The sequence below is a fragment of the Trichechus manatus genome, unplaced genomic scaffold (genome assembly GCF_000243295.1).
Source record: "Trichechus manatus latirostris isolate Lorelei unplaced genomic scaffold, TriManLat1.0 scaffold00041, whole genome shotgun sequence".
NCBI classification, from domain to species: Eukaryota; Metazoa; Chordata; class Mammalia; order Sirenia; family Trichechidae; genus Trichechus; species Trichechus manatus.
Genome location: NW_004443977.1, coordinates 10,300,756 through 10,321,336, shown reverse-complemented (window position 1 = coordinate 10,321,336; position 20,581 = coordinate 10,300,756). Strand labels below are relative to the sequence as shown.

General features: G+C 55.1%; 3 protein-coding genes across 10 annotated transcripts; 2 read left to right on the top strand and 1 right to left on the bottom strand.

Annotated features, from left to right (window-relative positions):
* Positions 1-55: 55 nt before the first annotated feature.
* Positions 56-9,271, top strand: ATG9A (autophagy related 9A). 3 transcript variants are annotated; one of them, XM_023731319.1, is made up of 16 exons: positions 56-238; positions 1,194-1,251; positions 1,661-1,792; positions 1,899-1,942; positions 2,453-2,517; positions 3,324-3,485; positions 3,676-3,817; positions 4,062-4,810; positions 4,893-5,046; positions 5,139-5,318; positions 5,714-5,962; positions 6,169-6,347; positions 6,453-6,570; positions 7,359-7,581; positions 7,775-7,920; positions 8,209-9,271. In XM_023731319.1, exons 3-16 carry the CDS (start codon positions 1,690-1,692, stop codon positions 8,212-8,214), a joined length of 2,520 nt encoding a protein of 839 aa, XP_023587087.1. In that variant the 5' UTR covers positions 56-238; positions 1,194-1,251; positions 1,661-1,689; the 3' UTR covers positions 8,215-9,271. The 3 variants fall into 3 exon arrangements, with proteins under 3 accessions (XP_023587087.1, XP_004376391.1, XP_004376390.1); XM_004376334.1 differs by lacking the exon at positions 1,194-1,251 and having other exon boundaries at positions 103-149; XM_004376333.2 differs by lacking the exon at positions 56-238 and having other exon boundaries at positions 405-1,251.
* Positions 9,272-9,556: 285 nt separating this feature from the next.
* ABCB6 (ATP binding cassette subfamily B member 6 (LAN blood group)) lies at positions 9,557-17,361 on the top strand. Of its 2 annotated transcripts, XM_004376332.3 has the most exons (19): positions 9,557-10,475; positions 10,814-10,951; positions 11,198-11,384; positions 11,590-11,691; positions 11,895-12,078; positions 13,206-13,327; positions 13,758-13,867; positions 14,085-14,150; positions 14,322-14,447; positions 14,618-14,694; positions 14,784-14,847; positions 14,949-15,034; positions 15,251-15,308; positions 15,492-15,596; positions 16,007-16,181; positions 16,310-16,422; positions 16,658-16,752; positions 16,834-16,902; positions 17,089-17,361. In XM_004376332.3, the coding sequence occupies exons 1-19, from the start codon at positions 9,927-9,929 to the stop codon at positions 17,198-17,200; spliced, it is 2,538 nt and encodes an 845-aa protein (XP_004376389.1). In that variant the 5' UTR covers positions 9,557-9,926; the 3' UTR covers positions 17,201-17,361. The 2 variants fall into 2 exon arrangements, with proteins under 2 accessions (XP_004376389.1, XP_023587081.1); XM_023731313.1 differs by lacking the exon at positions 10,814-10,951.
* ZFAND2B (zinc finger AN1-type containing 2B) lies at positions 14,722-20,378 on the bottom strand. 5 transcript variants are annotated; one of them, XM_023731317.1, is made up of 9 exons: positions 20,205-20,378; positions 19,838-19,932; positions 19,470-19,601; positions 19,184-19,335; positions 18,808-18,903; positions 18,670-18,730; positions 18,519-18,586; positions 18,114-18,186; positions 14,722-14,826 (listed from the first exon to the last, which is right to left on the bottom strand). In XM_023731317.1, exons 1-9 carry the CDS (start codon positions 20,257-20,259, stop codon positions 14,722-14,724), a joined length of 837 nt encoding a protein of 278 aa, XP_023587085.1. In that variant the 5' UTR covers positions 20,260-20,378. The 5 variants fall into 5 exon arrangements, with proteins under 5 accessions (XP_023587085.1, XP_004376387.1, XP_023587082.1 ...); XM_004376330.2 differs by lacking the exon at positions 14,722-14,826 and adding an exon at positions 17,484-17,899; XM_023731314.1 differs by lacking the exon at positions 14,722-14,826 and adding an exon at positions 17,503-17,899 and having other exon boundaries at positions 18,492-18,586.
* Positions 20,379-20,581: the final 203 nt, after the last annotated feature.

The following is a 20,581-nucleotide window of genomic DNA, read 5'->3' as shown; positions in this document are numbered from 1 at the left end:
AGCAGAGAATTGGCCGTCGCGCCTCCACCCCCTATGCTCATTGACTAGGCTGGCTGCGGGTGACAGTGACTGGCAGACGCCGGGCCTAGCGCTCATGGTCCGGCCGAGCCGAGCGAGTGTCGGGAGTCACCCGGGTCACCGTTCCTGAGGTGAAACGCTAGACCGGTAACCGGAATCCCAGGACCTGGACCGGGGCGAGCCAGGGGTGCCCACGGAGCCCTAAGGGAGCTCACGGCGGGTAACGGGGGAAGGGGCGCCGCGGGCGGGGCGGGGACGCGCAGTCAGAATGTTTTGATAGCAGGGGCGCGCGGGTGGGGGCGCGCTGTGGCAGCGGGACCGCGCGGGAGGTTGTCCGCTGTTGGGAGCCGAGCTCTAGGTCTGGGACCAGGCGACCCTGGGGCTCGGGTCGTGGCGGCTGGATGTGGGAAGGCAACCCTGCCCACCCGGGCTATCAACTGTAGGCCCGGCTGGATCGCTCCAACATCCACAGGAGCCCCCGAGCCCAGGCCCAGCCGAGGCTCCATGGGCCCCGAGTCCATCCAGACCCGGTGAGTGGTGCTTTCCCTGAGGGGTTGATCAGCGTCTCTGGACTCAGGGCGGTCCCTAATCCAGAGAATCTCACTGGGGCCAGACTGGGCCAAGACCCGTGGGCCCTGGGGTCTGCACTAACTGGGCGAGTGCCACTGAGATCATGTCTGGCTCCAGAGAACGCACAAATTCATACAGGATCTGGGGTCTCCACTGACCCGGTGAGGATTTCCCTTCCAAGAGAGCCTGTCTGCTGAGTCTGGTGCTAGGGAAACAGGGAAAGGGGTTGACCAGAAACAGCCTCTTCAGAAAAGGCTTTTCTTGGGTTTTGGGCTTGGGGCTTTCTGGATCCTGAGAGGCTTGCTTAATTTTGGAAGCTGAGGTGAGGCAATGTGGAGATAGTTCAGAGGAGCCACTGGACCTCAGGCCTGCACTGACCCAATCTCCACAGGTCAATAAGTCACTTCTTGGAACCCTGAGTCGAACGTGTCGTACAGCCAGAGGAAGTATTCATAGTCCTAAGCTGAAACAGTACCTCTTCCCCACTGCAGCCTCCCTGCCCCATGCTTGGCCTCCTTTTAATGGGAGGTGGGAGTGGGTGGGAGAGTTCAGTCCCTTTCTATCCCCACTCCCCACTCTCTGGGGCCTGACACCTTCTCCTCCAGCAGCTGCAGAGCCAGGGCATCGAGGGCTGGAGTGGAACGGACACTGTCCATGGAGCTGGTAGGGCCATGTGCTTGTCTCAAACCTTTGTTTTACTAAGTGCTTCCAAACTACTAGTCTCTTGGGAGACCAGGGTTTCTCCAGGAGGGCAGGGGGAGGGACCCTTCTGTCCACTGAATAGAAGGTGAAACAGCCCCTCAAAGGGCAGAGTCTGGCTTCAGGCCAGCAAGGGAGAAACAGAAACTCAGTAAAGGCTCTGGGAATGACTGACCAGAGTTAAGGCCTCCCAAGCCCTGAGCTTGCTGCCTTCCTTGGGTTACTCCTCCTCCTCTGCCTTTGGGCTGAGGAGGCTGGTAGTGGAGACCAAGCCCAAGGATTCCTTCTCACTCCTTCTGGCCAAGTAGGCAGGGCCAGCAGGCGGGCAGCCTCTGGGCTTGAACCAGATTCTCTTCTCCCTCATCACCGGCAGGTGGATAAGGTGGACAGGGGGTGGCGGTGATGGCGCAGTTTGACACTGAATACCAACGCCTAGAGGCCTCCTATAGCGATTCACCCCCAGGAGAGGAGGACCTGTTGGTGCATGTCCCTGAGGGGAGCAAGTGTGAGTTCTTGGACATGATGGCCAGACCTGGGATGGGGGGGACACTGAGGGAGCAAGGGGCTCACGTTCCTTCAGGGCTCTGACATCCTTGCCTTTGTGCCCACAGCACCTTGGCACCACATTGAAAATCTTGACCTCTTCTTCTCTCGAATATCCTTTGTGACTCTGTTGGAACTTTGGGATCTTTAGCATCTCTAGGCCAGGTCTCTGATGGGAAGCTGGAGTGGGTTTGATTCTAATCCCTAGAAGGGGGATGAGAGGGTGGGGAAACAACGATCGTTATAAATAATGATGCCCCATATTTACTGAGAGCTATGTACCCTTGCACTTTGTGGTGTTAATTTATAAGTAACCTCTCTAAGGGTGATTCTCCTTTTTGATGGGTTGCTAATAATCATAATAATTCATGTCTTATGACTCATTCTGTGTCAGCTCTATGTTAAATATTTTGCACGTATTATTTCAGACCTAATAATTCTAAAAGACAGGTCTTGTTACTCGCAATATACCACTGTGGAAAAAAGCTTGGAGGTTAAGTAATTTGGCCAGAGTCACAAAGCTAGAAAGTCAGAGAACCAGGACTTAAGCTTAGGTGTGTGACACCAAAGTCTGTGCTCTTAATTGCTGCCTCTACCGACTACTTTTTCTTAACGATTACACGTTTATAATCTACACCAGAAGAATGGCTTTACTTGTATGCTCATCGGGGAGATCTTTGAGCTCATGTAAGTATAAGAAGGGATAGATGAGATAGCAAAGGACTATACCTCAGTCTTTCCTTTCCTTACACTCCCCCCTGGCCCTAGCTGCCAATGAAACTCAGTCCCAGGCTCAAAACTCTACACACCTTTATAGTTCAGGAACTGGATATGGCACCAAAACTTAGAGCCTCACCTTTCTTATCTTCCCTTTAAGGAAAGCTTTCTAAGTTCTATCTCTTCTGTAAAGAGAACTCAAACTTTGATCAGTTCATTAGCGCTTCAGTGGAATGGGCATGGTCCAGTCAGAAGGTCTCAGAGATGCCAGCCACTTATTGAGAAAAATGCTTCTATTCTGCCTCAGTTGCATCTTAGGTCTGCTGCTAGGCAGAAAGCCTTCTAAAAGGAAGGAGCCATGTGCCATTGCCAAAGAGGCAGGGGTTGGAAAGTTCTCCCTCAATAAGAAAAGAGCGCAAATCCCTAAAGGATTTCTAACTACCATCTCAAAAGGAAATCATTAAGTAGGGAGGCCAGAGACCACAACCATAAGAGCTTTGAAAGAGTCCAGTGGGTGGTGGCAGAGATTACCATGAGGTGAGGAAAGCAGGCTGATTTTGTAGGGCCTGAGGTTAAGAGAAAGAAGGGGAAAAAAAAAAAAAAAAAAAACTGGTTTGGGCCTGAGAAGGTCCCCTGGAGCTAAGCAGTAGGGAGGGCCCATTGGGGGTTCTTCAGCCCTTCCCATCTCCCCTGAGGCTGACCTCTAGTATGGTCCTGCTGCTTCTAGACTCTTCTCTTTTCCCACATTATTCACTGGTGCCTCCCCAACTCCCCAGGCAGTTCCTCTTTGTGGTTGCCTTCACCACCTTCCTGGTCAGCTGTGTGGACTACGACATCCTATTTGCCAACAAGATGGTGAACCACAGTCTTCACCCTACCGAGCCTGTCAAGGTCACTCTGCCAGACGCCTTTCTGCCTGCCCAAGTCTGTAGTGCCAGGTAAAGCTTACAGGTCAAAGAGCATCAGAGTCTGTAGTGCTCTAGCAGGTGAGAAATGGAGTGGAGTATGAGGCAGCTACTCATACCCCAGCACAGACCCAGGCTCAGCCTAGCAGAATCCTTTGGGACAGTAGCATGACTGCCAAGACATCTTAAGGCCCACCCTCCATCCCTTCTCTCCCCTTACCAGGATTCAGGAAAATGGCTCCCTTATCACCATCCTGGTGATCGCTGGTGTCTTCTGGATCCACCGGCTTATCAAGTTCATCTATAACATTTGCTGCTACTGGGAGATTCACTCCTTCTACCTGCATGCTCTGCGCATCCCTATGGTAAGACTGGGGAGTTGGGCAGTTAGCACAACAGCTTAGGATGTCTTCTGCAGCTTGGGAAGAGTGGGATGTATTCCTGGGCATCAGGGGTCTTCATCCTTCATTGGCAGGTCAGGGTGCATTTGCTTTGACTCCACTCAGCTAAGCGCACGACCCCGAGCATCACATCTAACAGAGTTTAAGGGGCTGAGCAGCAACCCCACCTTCCATACCTTGCCTCCCCCCTCCCTGCTCCACCCCACAGTCTGCCCTCCCGTACTGCACGTGGCAGGAAGTGCAGGCCCGGATTGTGCAGACCCAGAAAGAGCACCAGATCTGCATCCATAAGCGTGAACTGACGGAGCTGGACATCTACCACCGCATCCTCCGCTTCCAGAACTACATGGTGGCACTGGTTAATAAATCCCTCCTTCCTCTGCGCTTCCGCCTGCCTGGCCTTGGGGAGGCCGTCTTCTTCACCCGTGGTCTCAAGTACAACTTCGAGCTGATCCTCTTCTGGGGACCTGGCTCTCTGTTTCTCAATGAATGGAGCCTCAAGGCTGAGTACAAACGTGGGGGGCAACGGCTAGAGCTGGCCCAGCGCCTCAGCAACCGCATCTTGTGGATTGGCATCGCCAACTTCCTGCTGTGCCCCCTCATTCTCATCTGGCAAATCCTCTATGCCTTCTTCAGCTACGCTGAGGTGCTGAAGCGGGAGCCTGGGGCCCTGGGAGCCCGCTGCTGGTCACTCTATGGCCGCTGCTACCTCCGCCACTTCAACGAGCTGGAGCATGAGCTGCAGTCCCGCCTCAACCGCGGCTACAAACCCGCCTCCAAGTACATGAATTGCTTCTTGTCACCTCTGCTGACATTGCTGGCCAAGAATGGTGCCTTCTTCGCTGGCTCCATCTTGGCCGTTCTCATTGCCCTCACCATCTACGATGAAGATGTGTTGGCTGTGGAGCACGTCCTCACCACCGTCACACTCCTGGGGGTCACCGTGACCGTGTGCAGGTGGGCCCGGGCAACAGGCGGGAGCAAGCAGACTAGTGTTCCCAGGCAGGGCTCCCATCTCACCATGACCCTCTCCCTGTAGGTCCTTCATCCCGGACCAGCACTTGGTATTCTGCCCTGAGCAGCTGCTCCGCGTGATCCTCGCTCACATCCACTACATGCCTGACCACTGGCAGGGTAATGCCCACCGCTCGCAGACCCGGGACGAGTTTGCCCAGCTCTTCCAGTACAAGGCAGTGAGTGGAGATGGAGTTAGGGCCTGCTAGCTTGGTGGGGAGGGCTGGGCGCCTTGCCTGCTCTTTTGTGACCTTGGTCCCATCTCTTTCAGGTGTTCATCTTGGAGGAGTTGCTGAGCCCCATTGTTACACCCCTCATCCTCATCTTCTGCCTCCGCCCACGGGCCCTGGAGATTATAGACTTCTTCCGCAATTTCACTGTGGAGGTTGTTGGCGTTGGAGATACCTGCTCCTTTGCTCAGATGGATGTTCGCCAGCACGGGCATCCCCAGGTACTGGGGAGGAGGGGTCCCGGTGGCCAGGGACAGTGCTGACATGTACAGTGTCTTTGGGAAACTGCCAAAAGGTACTCTCTCTGAGCCAACAAATCACAAAAAAGCAGCCTGTACCAGGGCACACACTACTTTGTAAACAGGAGCCTGGGCTGGATTTTAGCCCTCGCCTTGCACCCTTGGCCAAGCACCCGTTAGCAATTGTTCAACCGAAGCAACTGTCCCTGCATGGGGCTACTCCTGGGATGGGTACTGGGCCCCCTAGACAAGATATGACCACGCACTGCAGTCTCTGTCCTCCAGAGGCAAGCCCCCCACCCCAGCAGGAGAGGTACAGCAAGGGTCCCTGTGAGAGGACAGGCCACAGTTCTGCTCACTGTTGCTCCCCTGTGCAGTGGCTGTCTGGTGGGCAGACAGAGGCCTCAGTGTACCAGCAAGCTGAGGATGGGAAGACAGAGCTGTCGCTCATGCACTTTGCCATCACTAACCCTGGCTGGCAACCACCGCGTGAGAGCACGGCCTTCCTGGGCTTCCTCAAGGAACAGGTTCAGCGGGATGGAGCAGCTGCTAGCCTTGCCCAAGGGGGTCTGCTCCCTGAAAATGCCCTCTTTACATCCATCCAGTCCTTACAATCTGAGTCTGAGGTATGTTCCTGGGGACTGGGAGATGATGGGTGGAGGTGCTGCTAGGAGCTGGGAGTTAAGAACCGGGTTCAGGGTGGAAGGGCCTACCCTGTCAGTTTCCGTCTGTCTGTTCTGGCCGTACCATTGTGTCCTAAGGTGCAGAATACTAGGGGAGCTAGAGGCCTTGCTCCTGCCCTGAGAATTCTACCTGCCCCTTTCTTTCATAGCCATTGAGCCTCATTGCAAATGTGGTAGCCGGCTCATCCTGCCGGGGCCTGCCACTGCCCAGAGACCTGCAGGCCTCCCGGCACAGGGCTGAAGTTGCCTCTGCCCTGCGTTCCTTCTCCCCTCTGCAGCCTGGTCAGGCTCCCACGGGCCGGGCTCCCAGCACCATGACAGGCTCTGGGTGAGTAAAGGTGGGCCAAGACGGGAGGCCATAGCAGGAGCCCCCAGCGACTTGTATAGGTCTCAGAAACGTTGATGACTGCTATCTGTCTGCTGGGAGGGACAGGGTGGATGCCAGGACAGCCAGCTCCGGGAGCAGTGTGTGGGAAGGACAGCTGCAGAGCCTGGTGCTGTCAGAATATGCGTCCACCGAGATGAGCCTGCACGCCCTCTATATGCACCAGGTGAGTGGGCGGGAAGGTGCAGGGCCACAGAACCCAGGTGGCAGCTGAAAATAGTTTAGAGGGTTTGAGAACTGAAGAAGCAAGACCTGGATTCAGATTCCTCCTTTGCTATTTACCTGCTGTGTAATCTGCCTTCTCACATACACCCTCTTGATACTCTTCTTAGCTAAGCTTACTCTCTTTCTAGGGTCTTTACATACTTGTAGTTTCCCTTGCCTAGACTACTCTTCCCTGAGACAGCCATATGATTCCTTCCTTCTCCTTATTCAGTTTCTGCTGTTACCTTTTCAGTGAGACCTTTTCTGACCACTCTGAGTAAAAGCCTCCCTTGCCCACCCCCTCAAATCTTCCCACTCTGTTTTTCTCTATAGCATTTAGCACCACCTGACATACTGTATCTGCTCCTGATTTGTTTATTGTCTATCTCCTATTGCCACCACCACTACCAGTATATAAACCCCACAGGGACGTTTTGTTCACTGCTGTATCCCCAGCACCTAGAAGAGTGCCTGGCACTTAGACCCTCAAGCAATTTGTTCTTGAGTCAAATGACTAGGTAAATATGAGGGCCATCACAACCTACCCACAGGCTTCTTCCAGGGATCTGCTGAGAACCTAACCAGTAAAGCATCATGCATATGCTACACGTTATTAATATGACACATGGTCTGGGACAGGGATTGCAGGTGACAGGGTGTAAGTGGAAACTGGCCGGCACCATGGTGGGGGGCAGTTGTTTCAGACAGACATCTTTCTGTTCCCTACTAATGAGCCCCCAACTTCTCCAGCTCCACAAGCAGCAGGCTCAGGCGGAACCTGAGCGGCATGTGTGGCACCGCCGAGAGAGTGACGAGAGTGGGGAGAGTGCCCCTGAAGATGGGGGAGAGGGCGCCCGGGCTCCCCAACCTATCCCCAGGTCTGCCAGCTATCCCTGTGCTACACCTCGGCCTGGAGCACCTGAGACCACCGCCCTGCAGGGGGGCTTCCAGAGGCGCTACGGGGGCATCACAGGTATTCAGTGGGGGTACAGGAGGAGACAATCTGCAGGGAAGGACAGCTCTTCCAGGGCCTCTCTAGGGGTGGAAAGAGGTCAGAGGGACCAGGCCCAAGGGGACTAGCTCCCCCCACACCCAGCAGCCCCAAAACCCCTCTTATTGCTGTTTGTCTGCGTTTGTCCTAAGAGTCTGCTTGCTTGCTTCTGTAGATCCTGGCACAGTGCCCCGGGCTTCCTCTCACTTCTCCCGGCTGCCCCTTGGAGGATGGGCTGAAGATGGTCAGTCAGCATCAAGGCATCCAGAGCCCGTGCCTGAGGAGGGCTCGGAGGATGAGCTTCCCCCTCAGGTGCATAAGGTAAGGGCTCCAGGGCCCAAGAAACTGCTAGAACTAGTAACTGCCAGGCTGAGGCAGAAGCTTCTCGTGTGAAGGAGGACGGGCCTCCAGTGTGGAGATACTACACTGTCCCTCTCCTAGACACACTCCTCTCTTCTCCCAGCTGCTGTGGAGTCCAGAGCTGGAGTTTTCCTTCCCTTCCCTTCCCTTTCCAAAATCAAGCTCTCCTCTTCCCTTATCCTCAGGCTTCTATGTTGGTGATCAGACAGTCGAAAACTATCACCACTACCAACTCTCTTCTCTCCACAGGTGTAGACAAGCCTGAGGAGGGTCCCTACGCCCCAGGATGGAGGCCACCAGTGGCCTGCTGTCCCATCTGCCCGCCATGGGAGGGCTCCTCTGAGTGTTGCCTGGCTCCACGTGTGTGGTGTTTGTGTGTCCGTGCCTGGCCAAGGGAGGTGCCAACACTGGGCTTGCCACAGCCCCAGGAGAGGAATTTGGGGCCCAGGAACTAGGGGCACACAGGACTCTAGCCTCATTCCCGTGCCCCTCCTTGGCTCAGAGTGTGGTGCTAGAAACTGGTCCCCAGCCCAGCCCCAGTACTGCCACTTTTGCACCCACCCCTGCAAGTTCTCCATAAGGTTGCCCACCACAGAAGCTGCCAAGCAGGGAGAACCTGTGCCAACTGGAGTGGGGTGGTTGGGCCTGGGCCCTCAAACCCAGTGCCGCCCAAGCCCTGCGTAGATGAACAGCTCAGGCTGTGGCCCTTACCTCACCTCAGTACTCTCCCAGTGCTGCAGCCTGCTCACCTCTCCCGCTTCCGCACATCACTGGCACGTGTGTGCCACTTGCTCCCCTTCTGTTCGCTTGCCCCTTCTGTTCGGCTTTTGCTTTGTGTTGGGGTGGATGTCCTAGCTCCCAGCTCCCCTCACCCTACCTTTTGACACTAAGAGGGAAGGTTTCTAAATCACAGGAGCAGGATCGAAATTCTTTGCTGCCCCCTCCAACTTTTAGGATGGGCCCCTAGGAGGCTGAGGCCTTGTTAGGCCCCCATTGCTGCTTATTGTACCCCCACCCCAACCCCCGCCGCCTGCACTTAGGACGATCAGGGCTGGAGTGCCCCTGGCTGCCCTTACCTCCCAGCAAAGAGAGCTGTGGCCTGCATCCCGCTGCCCCCTAGAGGTGGGTAAGGGGCGACAGGAGGCCTCGGCCTAGGCTTTGGGCTGCCGCATTGCATGCTGGGACTCAGTCCCTGCCCTCTGCCCCACCCCTCCCTCAGCTCTGGTCTGCTGAGCTGCCCGAACTCACAGTGGAACGGGGCGGGGACCGTGTACAGCTTGATAAACCTTAATAAAGAAGGGACTTTGACCAGGTCTCGGCTTGTTGTCTCACGCGGAAAAGATTCTGGGGAGAAGAGGAGTGGGGTGCTTGTGATCTCCCAGGTGCCTAGGGCTCTGGAAGGAGGTAGGGTCATGCTGTCATTGGACTGACGGAGGGCCGTTTCTGGCCCACGCTCCAGCCGGACATGCGGTCAGATTTCCCGCCCTGCCCACGTGACCAACCCGACTCAAACCCTTTGTTTTGCTTCCCTCGCGTGTAAAGCGTTCTCCCGCCCCTTCGGAAACATCCGACCAATGGAGACCCTGGATCGGGGCTGGGGGCGGGCCTGGTGGGCGGGGCTGTCGCCGTATAGAGCCGCCCCAGTTGGACGCCGAGGCTGAGCATTCCTATCTGCGTGTGCTTGGGCGCAGGGTCCCGGGCCGCGAGCGTGGGAGGGGCGGAAGGGCGGAGACGGCGTACGTGCCCTGCGTGAGTGCGTGTCGGCGGCGCCTGCGCGAAGCGAGTGGGCGGTGTGGCTGGGTCCACGTGCGTCCGTCCCCGCGACCCTGAGGTCTGGCGTTCGGCGGCTCAATGATCCTAGACACCTTGGCTCCCGTGCCCCGCCTCGCTCTACCCCGCCCCGAACGGCGAGTCTCGTTCTCCCATCTCTTAGGCCCGGCCTCCTCGGCCGGCGGCCACCTATTACCATGGTGACTGTGGGCAACTACTGCGAGGCCGAAGGGCCCGTGGGTCCGGCCTGGGCGCAGAACGGCCTGAGTCCTTGCTTCTTCTTCACGCTCGTGCCCTCGGCCCTGATTGCCCTGGGGGCTCTGGCCTTGCTGCTGGCCTTTCCCTGCAAGCGTCGGGAGCGGTCCGCTGGCGCCGACGCGCTGTTTTGGGGGGCCGGCCCTTGCGTCGCTGCCTACGGGCTGCAGCTCATTCTGGCCTCACTTCAGGTGGCGCTGCCCCTGGCCGGACTAGCCGCCTGGGTGGGCACCGCCCGGGGGGCCCCGCTGCCGGGCTATCTACTGCTTGCCTCCGTATTGGGGACTCTGGCCAGCGCCTGTGGCTTGGGGCTACTCATAGTGGAACGGAGCCAGGCACGGCAGAGGCTGGCGATGGGCGTCTGGATGAAGCTGAGGCACAGCCCAGGACTCCTGCTCCTCTGGACTGTGGCGTTTGCAGCTGAGAACTTGGCCCTGGTGTCCTGGAACAGCCCACAGTGGTGGTGGGCGAGGACGGACGTGGGCCAGCAGGTGAGGGACCTGGTGGGAGAGGAAGAAGCACCGGTGGCTGGATTTGAGAAGAAAGACTGCACTGGCATGTCCAGTAATACTGGTTCCGTGCTTTGGGACGCCTTTAAGGAAAAAAAGAGGGGAGGGGCTGGTGTCGCCTGGGCGCTGATAGCCAGCTGGTGGGGCGTGCCTGTGCTGAGTCACTGGTGGTTTTTTCTTTTGTTTTTTTAAGCCTGTTAAGTGCTGGGCCCCTGGGGAGGACCTGGGCGTGTCCCCATACCAGTCCCCAGCTCTGTAAGTAGTAATATAATGGAATGTTGGCCCTCATTGGTACCCTCCTCGCATGTGTTGCATTCTAGGTCCAGTTTAGCCTGTGGGTGCTGCGGTATGTGGTCTCTGGAGGGCTATTTGTCCTGGGGCTCTGGGCCCCTGGACTTCGTCCCCAGTCCTACACCTTGCAGGTCAACGGAGAGGATGGAGATGTAGAGAGGAGCCAGGTATAGCTCTATTTCTGAACCCTGGGGTCTATCTTAATTTCATTCCCTACCAAGATTCCTTTCTGCCACAGTGAACTCGTTCTACCCTAAATCTCAGTTTGTGACCTGTTAGTCTCTCTGACCCCATCTGGGATCACTTGTGAGTCTAAGATACTTGGGAGCCATGATCACACACATTCTTCTCTAGAGGGTTTCTTTGATTTCTGGCTATACTGCTTTCCTCCTCTGTGTGTTTCACTATCCTAGGTTAGGTCAGCAGAGGAGGCACCGCGGTCTACCTGGAGAGACCTGGGCAGGAAGCTCCGCCTACTGAGTGGCTACCTGTGGCCTCGGGGGAGTCCAGTGTTGCAGTTGGTTGTGCTCATCTGCCTGGGGCTCATGGGACTAGAGCGGGGACTGAATGTTTTGGTCCCCATTCTCTATAGGGACATTGGTGAGGGGGAGTTCCTGGGAAGGGGTGCCAGCTCAGCACACTGGTCCTTCATTGGCCTGGTGGGTGGGGTGGCCCTAACCTAGGGAGGTGGGACAGAGCTGGGTGGGAGCTGGGTGGTGAGGAAGAGGCTGTGACTGGGGCCTGGGGCAGTTTTGCCTGAAGAATCCTAGGTGCCATAGCGAGCTCTGACTCGTTTCCTCCCCAGTGAACTTGCTGACCGAGAAGGCGCCTTGGAGCTCCCTGCTCCGGACTGTTACCACCTATGTCTTTCTCAAGTTCCTTCAGGGGGGTGGCACTGGCAGTACAGGTATGAGGAGGACTCTGCGCCCACCTTGGGTGGTACTGGCCCCCTCCTCCCATAGGCATGCCCTCCTTACCATGCTTCTGCTGAGCACCTCCCCTGGTCCCCTGACAGGCCCCTTTGTGCTCTCAAAAACCTCTCTCCTCCTGGTGCTGGGCTGATTTCACTGCGTCCCAAGCCCCTCTGAGGCCTCCCCTGGCTCCCTGCAGGCTTCGTGAGCAACCTGCGCACGTTCCTCTGGATCCGCGTACAGCAGTTCACCTCGCGAAGGGTGGAGCTGCGCCTCTTCTCCCACCTGCATGAGCTCTCACTGCGCTGGCACCTGGGACGCCGCACTGGGGAGGTGCTACGGATCGTGGACCGGGGCACATCCAGTGTCACAGGGCTGCTCAGGTGCCAGGGCAGTGGGAAGGGGGCCTGGCAGGGGTTAGGAACTGAGGGACTGTCAGAAGGGGAACAGACCCAGCCTGAGAAGCTGCCTCTCCCCCTGTTTGTTCCTTTATAGGATTAATACACAAATATGCTCATAACGACTCAACGTGGACAGAAAGCAAACCTCTTGAATTTCACTCGCCCCCAGAGGTTATCTCTCAGTTTAGTATGTTGAGTTCTGCATTTTTTGTGCTTTTACGTATATTTACAGACACACCGAACTACTGTAGTATTATGGAGGTTTTTCTTTTTTTGTATATATATATTTTTTTATTGTACTTCAGGTGAAAGTTTACAGAACAAATAATTTCTCATGAAACAGTAGTACACATATTGTTTTATGACATTGGTTAACAACCCCACGACATGTCAACCCTCTCCCTTCTTGACCTTTTTTTTTTTTTTTTTTTTGGTGAAACTATACATAGCCAAAGATGCACCATTTCAAAAATTTCTACATGCACAGTTCAGTGGTATCAACTACACTCTTCCAATTGTGCTGCTATTCTCACTTTAGATGAAGGTTTACAGAACAAAATAGTTTCTCATTAAACAGTACACATGTTGCCCTACGACAATGGTTAACAACCTCACAACACATCAACACTATCCTTACTCAACCGTGGGTTCCCTATCACCAACTTTCCTGTCCCCTTCTGCCTTCTAGTCCTTGTCCCTGGACTGCTGTGCCTCATTAGTCCCATTTGGTTTTATGGGGCTGTCCACTTCCCGGCTGAATGGTGAACCTCAGAAGGGACTTCACCACTGAGCTAAAAGGGTGTCTGGGGACCATACTCTGGAGGTTTTTCTTAAAACGCATGGTGTCGTAAGATAGGTTTCGTTCTTAGAGTTGCTTTCTTAACGAAACATTACAGGGCTAGTTTATCATCCCTGTGTGAAGATTTATTTATTATAATTGGTATAGAAAATTCTGTCATTTGGGTGGGCTGTGGTTTGTCTAGCCATCCCCCCCTTGAGGGACATTTAAAATGATTTTTGTCTAACTGTTGAAAACAAAACACTGTACTGAAACTCCTAGAGAGAGAGTTGCTGAGCTGAGTCCACTGTCGCTTAACTGACCCTCCTAGCTACCTGGTGTTCAGCGTCTTCCCCACACTGGCCGACATCGTCATTGGCATCATCTACTTCAGCATGTTCTTCAACGCCTGGTTTGGCCTCATTGTGTTCTTGTGCATGACCCTCTACCTCAGTGAGTGCTGCTTGGTGAAAACATCTCCCTGGACTCGCCAGGGACCCCTCAGGCATGAGCTCTGCCCTTACGTGGGGTGACATGGTGGGTGGGCCTCCTCCTCTGCGTACTGAGCTTTAGTTCAGCTTGGTTGCAGAGCTGGGAAGGGCATCTTGGGTACATTAGATCAAAGAGAAACCTCATTTATATAACAAGGTGCAGTTTGCTTACATTGGTTTACTGAAACCATTTTCACATGTGAGCCATTGTGCAGGCTGCAGAGATGTCTTGGGCCTAGATTCTTCTCTCAGGGAGCTTAAAGCTCTCCCTCTGGAATCTGAGCCACCATGCTGTATCACAGGTAGCAGATTCCTACACTGGGTCCCTGTTGTTTGAAAAGAGGTCTTGATCTCTTCTCCCTCCCTCCCCCACCTTCCCGGTCACTGTCCAGCCCTGACCATTGTAGTCACTGAGTGGAGAACTAAGTTTCGCCGTGCGATGAACACCCAGGAGAACGCTACCCAGGCACGAGCAGTGGACTCTCTGATAAACTTTGAGACGGTAATGAAGGCCTTGGAGGTAGTGGTGTGAGGCAGGGAGATCTCGGAGGAGCGTGACTGGGGACCACTTGGGCTGATACTGGTTTTCTGAGCCCCAGAGCTGGGGGTATGTGGGGTGTGGTGTTTGAAATTGGGAAGGAGGGACTGGGAGACTGGAGGGAAAGATCCTGGCGCAAGTGCTATGCCCATGCTGAACTGTGGTGGTTTACGTTCATCAGGTAAAGTATTACAACGCAGAGCGTTATGAAGCGGAATGCTATCGAGAGGCCATCATCAAATATCAGGTGAGGATGCCAGGTTGAGGCCTGCTGAGAGCGAGGACCTGGCCTTGCAGAATTGCCGGGCTGGGAGGAGTAAAATTTGGATTGTGAGATTGGAGATCCCTGGACCCAGATTTGGACTTGGTGACGGTCAGTGTGTATGTGACATCTCTCCCTCCTTCATACTGCTCTCAGGATTTGGAGTGGAAGTCAAATGCTTCACTCGTGGTACTAAATCAGACCCAGAATCTGGTGATTGGACTCGGGCTCCTCGCTGGCTCCCTGCTCTGTGCTTACTTTGTCAGTGAGCAGAAGCTGCAGGTGAGGCAGAATCATGAGAGAGGCTGGGGATTGTGCCAGGGACAGGGAAGCAGGGGCTCAGGATCTAAGTGTAGGCGCCACCAGGCTCCTGGGTGGGAAGTAGGCAGGGTGACGAGAGCAGCCTGCAGCCTCCGGTGGGTGATGCCATCCTATTCCCTGGGTCTCCACAGGTCGGGGATTTCGTGCTCTTTGGCACTTACATCATCCAGCTGTACATGCCCCTCAACTGGTTTGGCACCTACTATAGGTAATCAGATCCCTGACCCTCACCTCTTCAGGGTGCATTGATATTTCCCCAGCTTCTCCAAGGGGCCCCAACCACCACCCTTCTCTCAGGATGATCCAGACCAACTTCATCGACATGGAGAACATGTTTGACCTGCTGAAAGAGGAGGCAGAGGTGAGTGGTGAGAGGAGCAGTGCTTGGGGAACAGGGGGCCTGATTCTTCTGTCTCGAGAACACCCGGCCTGTAGTGGTGACACTCGGTGGCACCCTCCCAGGTGAAGGACCTTCCTGGAGCAGGGCCCCTTCGCTTTCAGAGGGGCCAGATTGAGTTTGAGAATGTGCACTTCAGCTATGCTGATGGGTGAGCCCCTCCCCACTTGCCTCTGTCCTTGCCCATTGTTCATTTGTAACTGTCTTCCTGTCTCTCTCCTGCTGTGAATCCCTGGACTTCAGCCCTCTCCTAGTGGGGAAGAGAGCCTGGGCAGGGATGGGACAGGGTCCAGTAGTAGCTTTGGTGATGGAAAGGGGCATGGGGCATGCAGCACACCTGCTGACCATGCCCTGCCCTGCCTTCTAGGCGGGAGACTCTACAGGACGTGTCCTTCACTGTGATGCCTGGACAGATTCTGGCCCTGGTGAGAGGACACCCAGACCCCTTGAGCTTTCCTCATTCCACAGGCTGGGGAATCAGAGCTCCATGGTGACAAGCCACAGGACTGAATGTGGCAGCCTCCATGGACATCAGTGGCCTCTTGGAGAGGGAGCCTGAAAAGCCAGTGGGCCTGAGAATGTTTTCCCTCTGTTTTCCAATGCACCAGGTAGGCCCGTCTGGGGCTGGGAAGAGCACAATTTTGCGCCTGCTGTTTCGTTTCTATGACATCAGCTCTGGCTGCATCCGAATAGATGGGCAGGACATTTCCCAGGTAAGGGAGTTTGGAAGACTAGGATTTAGGAGTCTGTGGGTTGGGGGGAAGGATGGCAAGTGCTGGGCGTCCAGAGAGAGTAGAAGATATCACCTCTGCAAAAAGGTGGGACAGGAAATCCCAGCCTTTCCAGCCCATAAGCATTCGTGAGAATGATTTCTGTGGTCCCCTGCCAGGTACAAAGATCTTCCGCAGCAATCCAATGAAGCAGGTAGAGGAAGTATATTTTCTTTTCACAGATGGTGAAACAGACTCAGGATGGATGAGTGATTTGCCCACACTGGGAGTGGGGTGGCAATGGCAGGACTTTTACACAGGGCTTCTCATCCCACGTGCCTCCCACCTGCCCATCCTGCTTCGTAGGCCTGGGGAAGTCCCACAGGGATGAGCATATGGTCTTTTGGCCCCAGGTGACCCAGATCTCTCTTCGGTCTCACATTGGAGTTGTGCCCCAGGACACTGTCCTCTTCAATGACACCATCGCCAACAACATCCGCTATGGCTGCATCACAGCCAGCAGTGATGAGGTGGAGGTCGCTGCTAAGGCTGCAGGCATCCATGATTCCATCCTGACTTTCCCTGAAGGTGACGGTCCCCTGCATAGAGACCCCAGCCTCACCCAATGTAGTCCTGTTTCATTCCCTTCTTGTTCATCTGGTCACAGAAACCAAATTTATTACATGTAACTTGAGGGAGGTGGGGGATATCCACAGGGTACGAGACTCAGGTGGGCGAGAGGGGCCTGAAGCTGAGTGGTGGGGAGAAGCAGCGCGTTGCCATCGCTCGCACCATCCTCAAGGCTCCTGACATCATTCTGCTGGACGAGGTGAGGGCCCTCGGCAGCCTTCCCCTCCTCCTCCCCTGCCTGCTGCCTGAACCACTCCTGTTGGACCTGGTTCCCACCCAGGACAGAACATGTATCTGGGTTTCACAGCACACCTTAAACAGTTCTCAAAGCCCAACAAGTTTCTTTTTATTCCTGAGGCCCAGTGACCACCTGCATTCTCCTTCCATTGGGGGTTTTGGTTAGCAGGGCAATTTAACCCCGACCCTCTCTTTAGGCAACATCAGCGCTGGATACGTCGAATGAGAGGGCCATCCAGGCCTCTCTAGCCAAAGTCTGTGCCAACCGCACCACTATCGTCGTGGCACACAGGTACAGGACCACCGCTCCGAAGCAGAGCTGAGTGGGCCTGCTTTTGGTGGTGTGGTGGGTAACCGGTGTGTGACTTCTCAGGCTCTCAACTGTGGTCAATGCCGACCAGATTCTCGTCATCAAGGATGGCTGCATCGTGGAGAGAGGACGGTAAGGGACCCTGGGGGATGAGTAGGGCAAGTTCCCTGTTGGAGCTCCAGGAGAAGGTTATGAAGTCCCAGGGGTTTCTAGAGGTTATCTCCCTTACCCATCCCTTTTGTCCCCCTTCTTGGCTGGTAATGAAGACCCTTAAGATAAAACTGATGTTTGGGGCTTACGCTTTCCTCCCTACCCCAGGCATGAGGCTCTGCTATCCCGAGGCGGGGTATATGCTGATATGTGGCAGCTGCAGCAGCAGGGACAGGAAGAAGTCTCAGAAGACACCAAGCCCCAGACCATGGCACGGTGACAAAAGTTGTGGCCACTTCGCTGTTAGCTTGGAAGGAAATAACATGGATCCCTTTCCCTGCCATATTTCATCCTGGTCTTGAGGCATGGTGCTAGCCAGAGTGAGGGAAAGGGGCCTTGTCAGGAAAAGCCCTCTTCAGATAAATAAAAGTGTAGACTGTGCTGTGACTACTGTGGCTTTGTGGCAGTGGGGTATTGTAGTGGGCCTCTACCTGAGGTCAAGTGAGCATTCCTGACAAGACCCTTCTGATTCTGCGTGGAGAAGGGAAAGAAACGCACAGACCTGAATGCTTTATTGATTGCCAAGATCCTTTATTCCTCCCAGGCTCCTCCCTGCCCACTGCACATGGGGGCAGCCCTGGTGTGAGGGGGGAAGACATGATGAAGGGGGCTGAGGACCTGGCCAGCATCCACCCAGGGGCCAGCCAGGGCACAGTTCAGAGCCACTCTCTCCCTTGCAACTGGAGAGCCTCACAGGGCCTCCTGTAAGCTCATCTCCACAGGCTGTTTCTCCTGATGCTCGTGGAGGCAGCCTCCGCGTCACTCCTGCCTGTCTCTCCACTCCAGGCTGCTCAGGGCCTCCTCTCCCTGTGGACCCTACAGGTGTGAGGCCATAGTCCTCCTCAGTTGATCCTCCCTCCCCAAGCCCAGGGCCCTAGCACAGGCTGCAGGTAGACGGCTTCAAGCTGCGGCTCTGGGCCTGGAGCAAGGAGGGGGAAAGGGAGACAGGGCACGATGTCAAGGAAACGAGGGGACAGCCCTTCAGAGTAGTTCATCATGGTCTGGAGTCATACTGAAAACAAAAGCATAACCACTATTCCAAATTCTCCACCATTTGGAAGAAACCAAGTAAGAAACGACCTCTTCCTCCCTCCCTGCAGCAGGACCCTATCTTTATGCCACCCTTGTCATACCTGCTGCTGTTGGTATTCGGCCTCACTGGCTGACAGTGCTTGTGCTAAGGCTAAGTCTTCTTCCTCCTGAGAACTGAGGGAGGAGGAGCTTAAGTTGGATGACATTAATATCTAAAATATGAGCAGCTGATCTGTGCTAGGCATCACTTTGCTGAGCACTTCTGGATATTATCTCAATCTTCACAGCAACGCTACCAGGTAGATGATTAGTATTAGTACCGTCCCCATTTTATGGAGGACATTAAAGCTCTAATAGATTAAATAACTTGTCAAATGTTATATAGTTAATAAGCTTAAATGTAAGCCCAAGTTCCTTATCCTACATCAGGTCAGAGTGGTCCCCAGTCCCTCCAAACCGAGGCCTTGCCCACCACCCACCTTCCCCTTTTCACCAGGAGTAGGTACCTAGGGACCTGGGACTTGGTCTCTGCCAGCGACAGTTCCAGGGCTCGTTGCAGAGCCTCATCCTCACTCTGCAAGAGGAAAGAGAAGACCAGTTGCTGTTGACTTTACTCTGTGGGTTTGCGTCTGTCCATCCAACCTCTCCCCAGCTCACCAAGCCGTTCTGTAAAGCAATCACTGGAGGGGCCGTCGGCGATGGAGAATGCGTTGTGGCTCTATGGCAGACATTCAAGAGGTTGAGGTGAGAGGTGTGAAGGAAAAAAAAAGGAAGAGGAGAAATGGGCAGGCCTACCTGCTGGGAGAGGTAGATGAAGCCAAGGTCTGACTTGGGCTGGGGACGGTGCTTGTAGAAGAAGCCAGACCTTGTGCTCTGGAGGTGGCGGCAAGTCTACAGGGAAGAGACACTCTTTAGCATGCCTCCAAACATAAATCAGCTCACATGCTCCCCCCTAGGCCTTACCTAGCCACCCAAGAAATCAAGAGGGGAGTTCCCTCCAAAGAGTCTGGGAGAACATCCTGGGCTCTATATCAGAACTGGCAAATATGGGCTTGAAAAGGAAGCTGAAAGACTCCCTTAGCCAAAGCCAAACTTGTAATGATAGGGGCTAAGTCAATTTCAAAAGGACGAAATTGTCCCAAAGGCAAATAGAAGACTTAGTTTCAATTACCCTGCCCGGCTGGTAGGATGCCCCTCCCTAGAGCAATCATGGTCCAGTGGGTGACGGTGCTTGATGCAGAAGTTTCGGCCACAGCGATCACAGGTCAGTTTCATCATTTCCCGCTGTCGGCAGCCAGAGCGTTCACACTTATTGGTGAAGATCTGAGGTGGAGTGGGAAGGTTCGTCTTGGCTGAGACTCTGACCTTTTTCCGCAATCCCATAACAGCAGCTTTCAGGTTCCCACGAATCTACAGGCCCAGCTTGGTCTGGTCGTGGCTACCCCTCCATCGCTTACCTTCCTTTTTTGCTGTGCGGGATCAGAGCGACAGTCTCTGTCAATGTGCTCCCCCACAGCACGGTCAGGGGGTTCCCCTCTGGCCACAGGCACAGGCACATTACAGAGTGGGCACACTGGCACCTGTATATCCTAAGGACAAAGAGCAGGGATCAGTTCTAAGCCCACTCCCAGTCCAACCAAATCTCTGGTCCTGAGAGAATCTCCCAGATCCTAGATATGTCCCCCACAAATGCACAAGCAAGCACAAGGCTCTTGGGCAATGAATCTCAGAAAGACAAGGAGAGGGAAAGCGAAGCAGGGTGCTTCCCGGAGTCTGCATACATCCTCTCCTCTCCCCCAGTGACCCCTCAGCACCACCCCCTCACCTTTTGGTAAGCAGATCCACACTGATGCTGGGCGTAGGCCACATGGTCTGCGCAGAAGATGCCCGAGCAGGCGTCACACTTGAGTGGCAGAAAATCTGCAGGGAGTGGGTTCGGTTACAGGTCCAGCGGGACCTCGGGTCCTTCCCCATCGCTCCGGGGAAAGGAAACGCATTCCTTACAGCCCTACTCTATTTGTAACAAACTGCACCCCTTCCTTAGCGCACTATCTCCTTAGCCACGCCTCCTTAGCCACCGCACCCAACTTCGAGCCCCGTCCTTCCCAGGCATTGCCAGCCCCGCGCCCACCTTGCGCCCACCTGCAGTTCAAATCCCTTTCGGCCCCGCCCCCGCGCGCTCCGCCCCTCACCCAAGCGCTGACAGCTCGGCTCGGAACAGTGAGCCCCGAGGTCCGGAAACTCCATCGCCGGGCCTGGCGCGGCCTGCTCGGAGAGGAAGTGAGTACTGAGCGTCTCTAGGGCTCCCGCTTCGGGTCCGGGCCGCGACCCTGGACTCTGAGGGGGTTCCCTGCCCTGTCCCCGCCCAGGCCGGGTTACAGAAGACCTCCACTCCTATCCCCCCGCCGCTCCCACTCCTCCCCCGGCGCGCGAAGCGCGCTGACGTCATTACGCAGGGCAGGCACGTCTAGCGTAGTCGCCGAGAGGGAGGAGCATCCCCCGCAGAGTCCCGCCCCTCCTGCCTCAGGGGCTACGGGGGAGTTAGGTGACTCTCTTAAGGTGAGGAGGT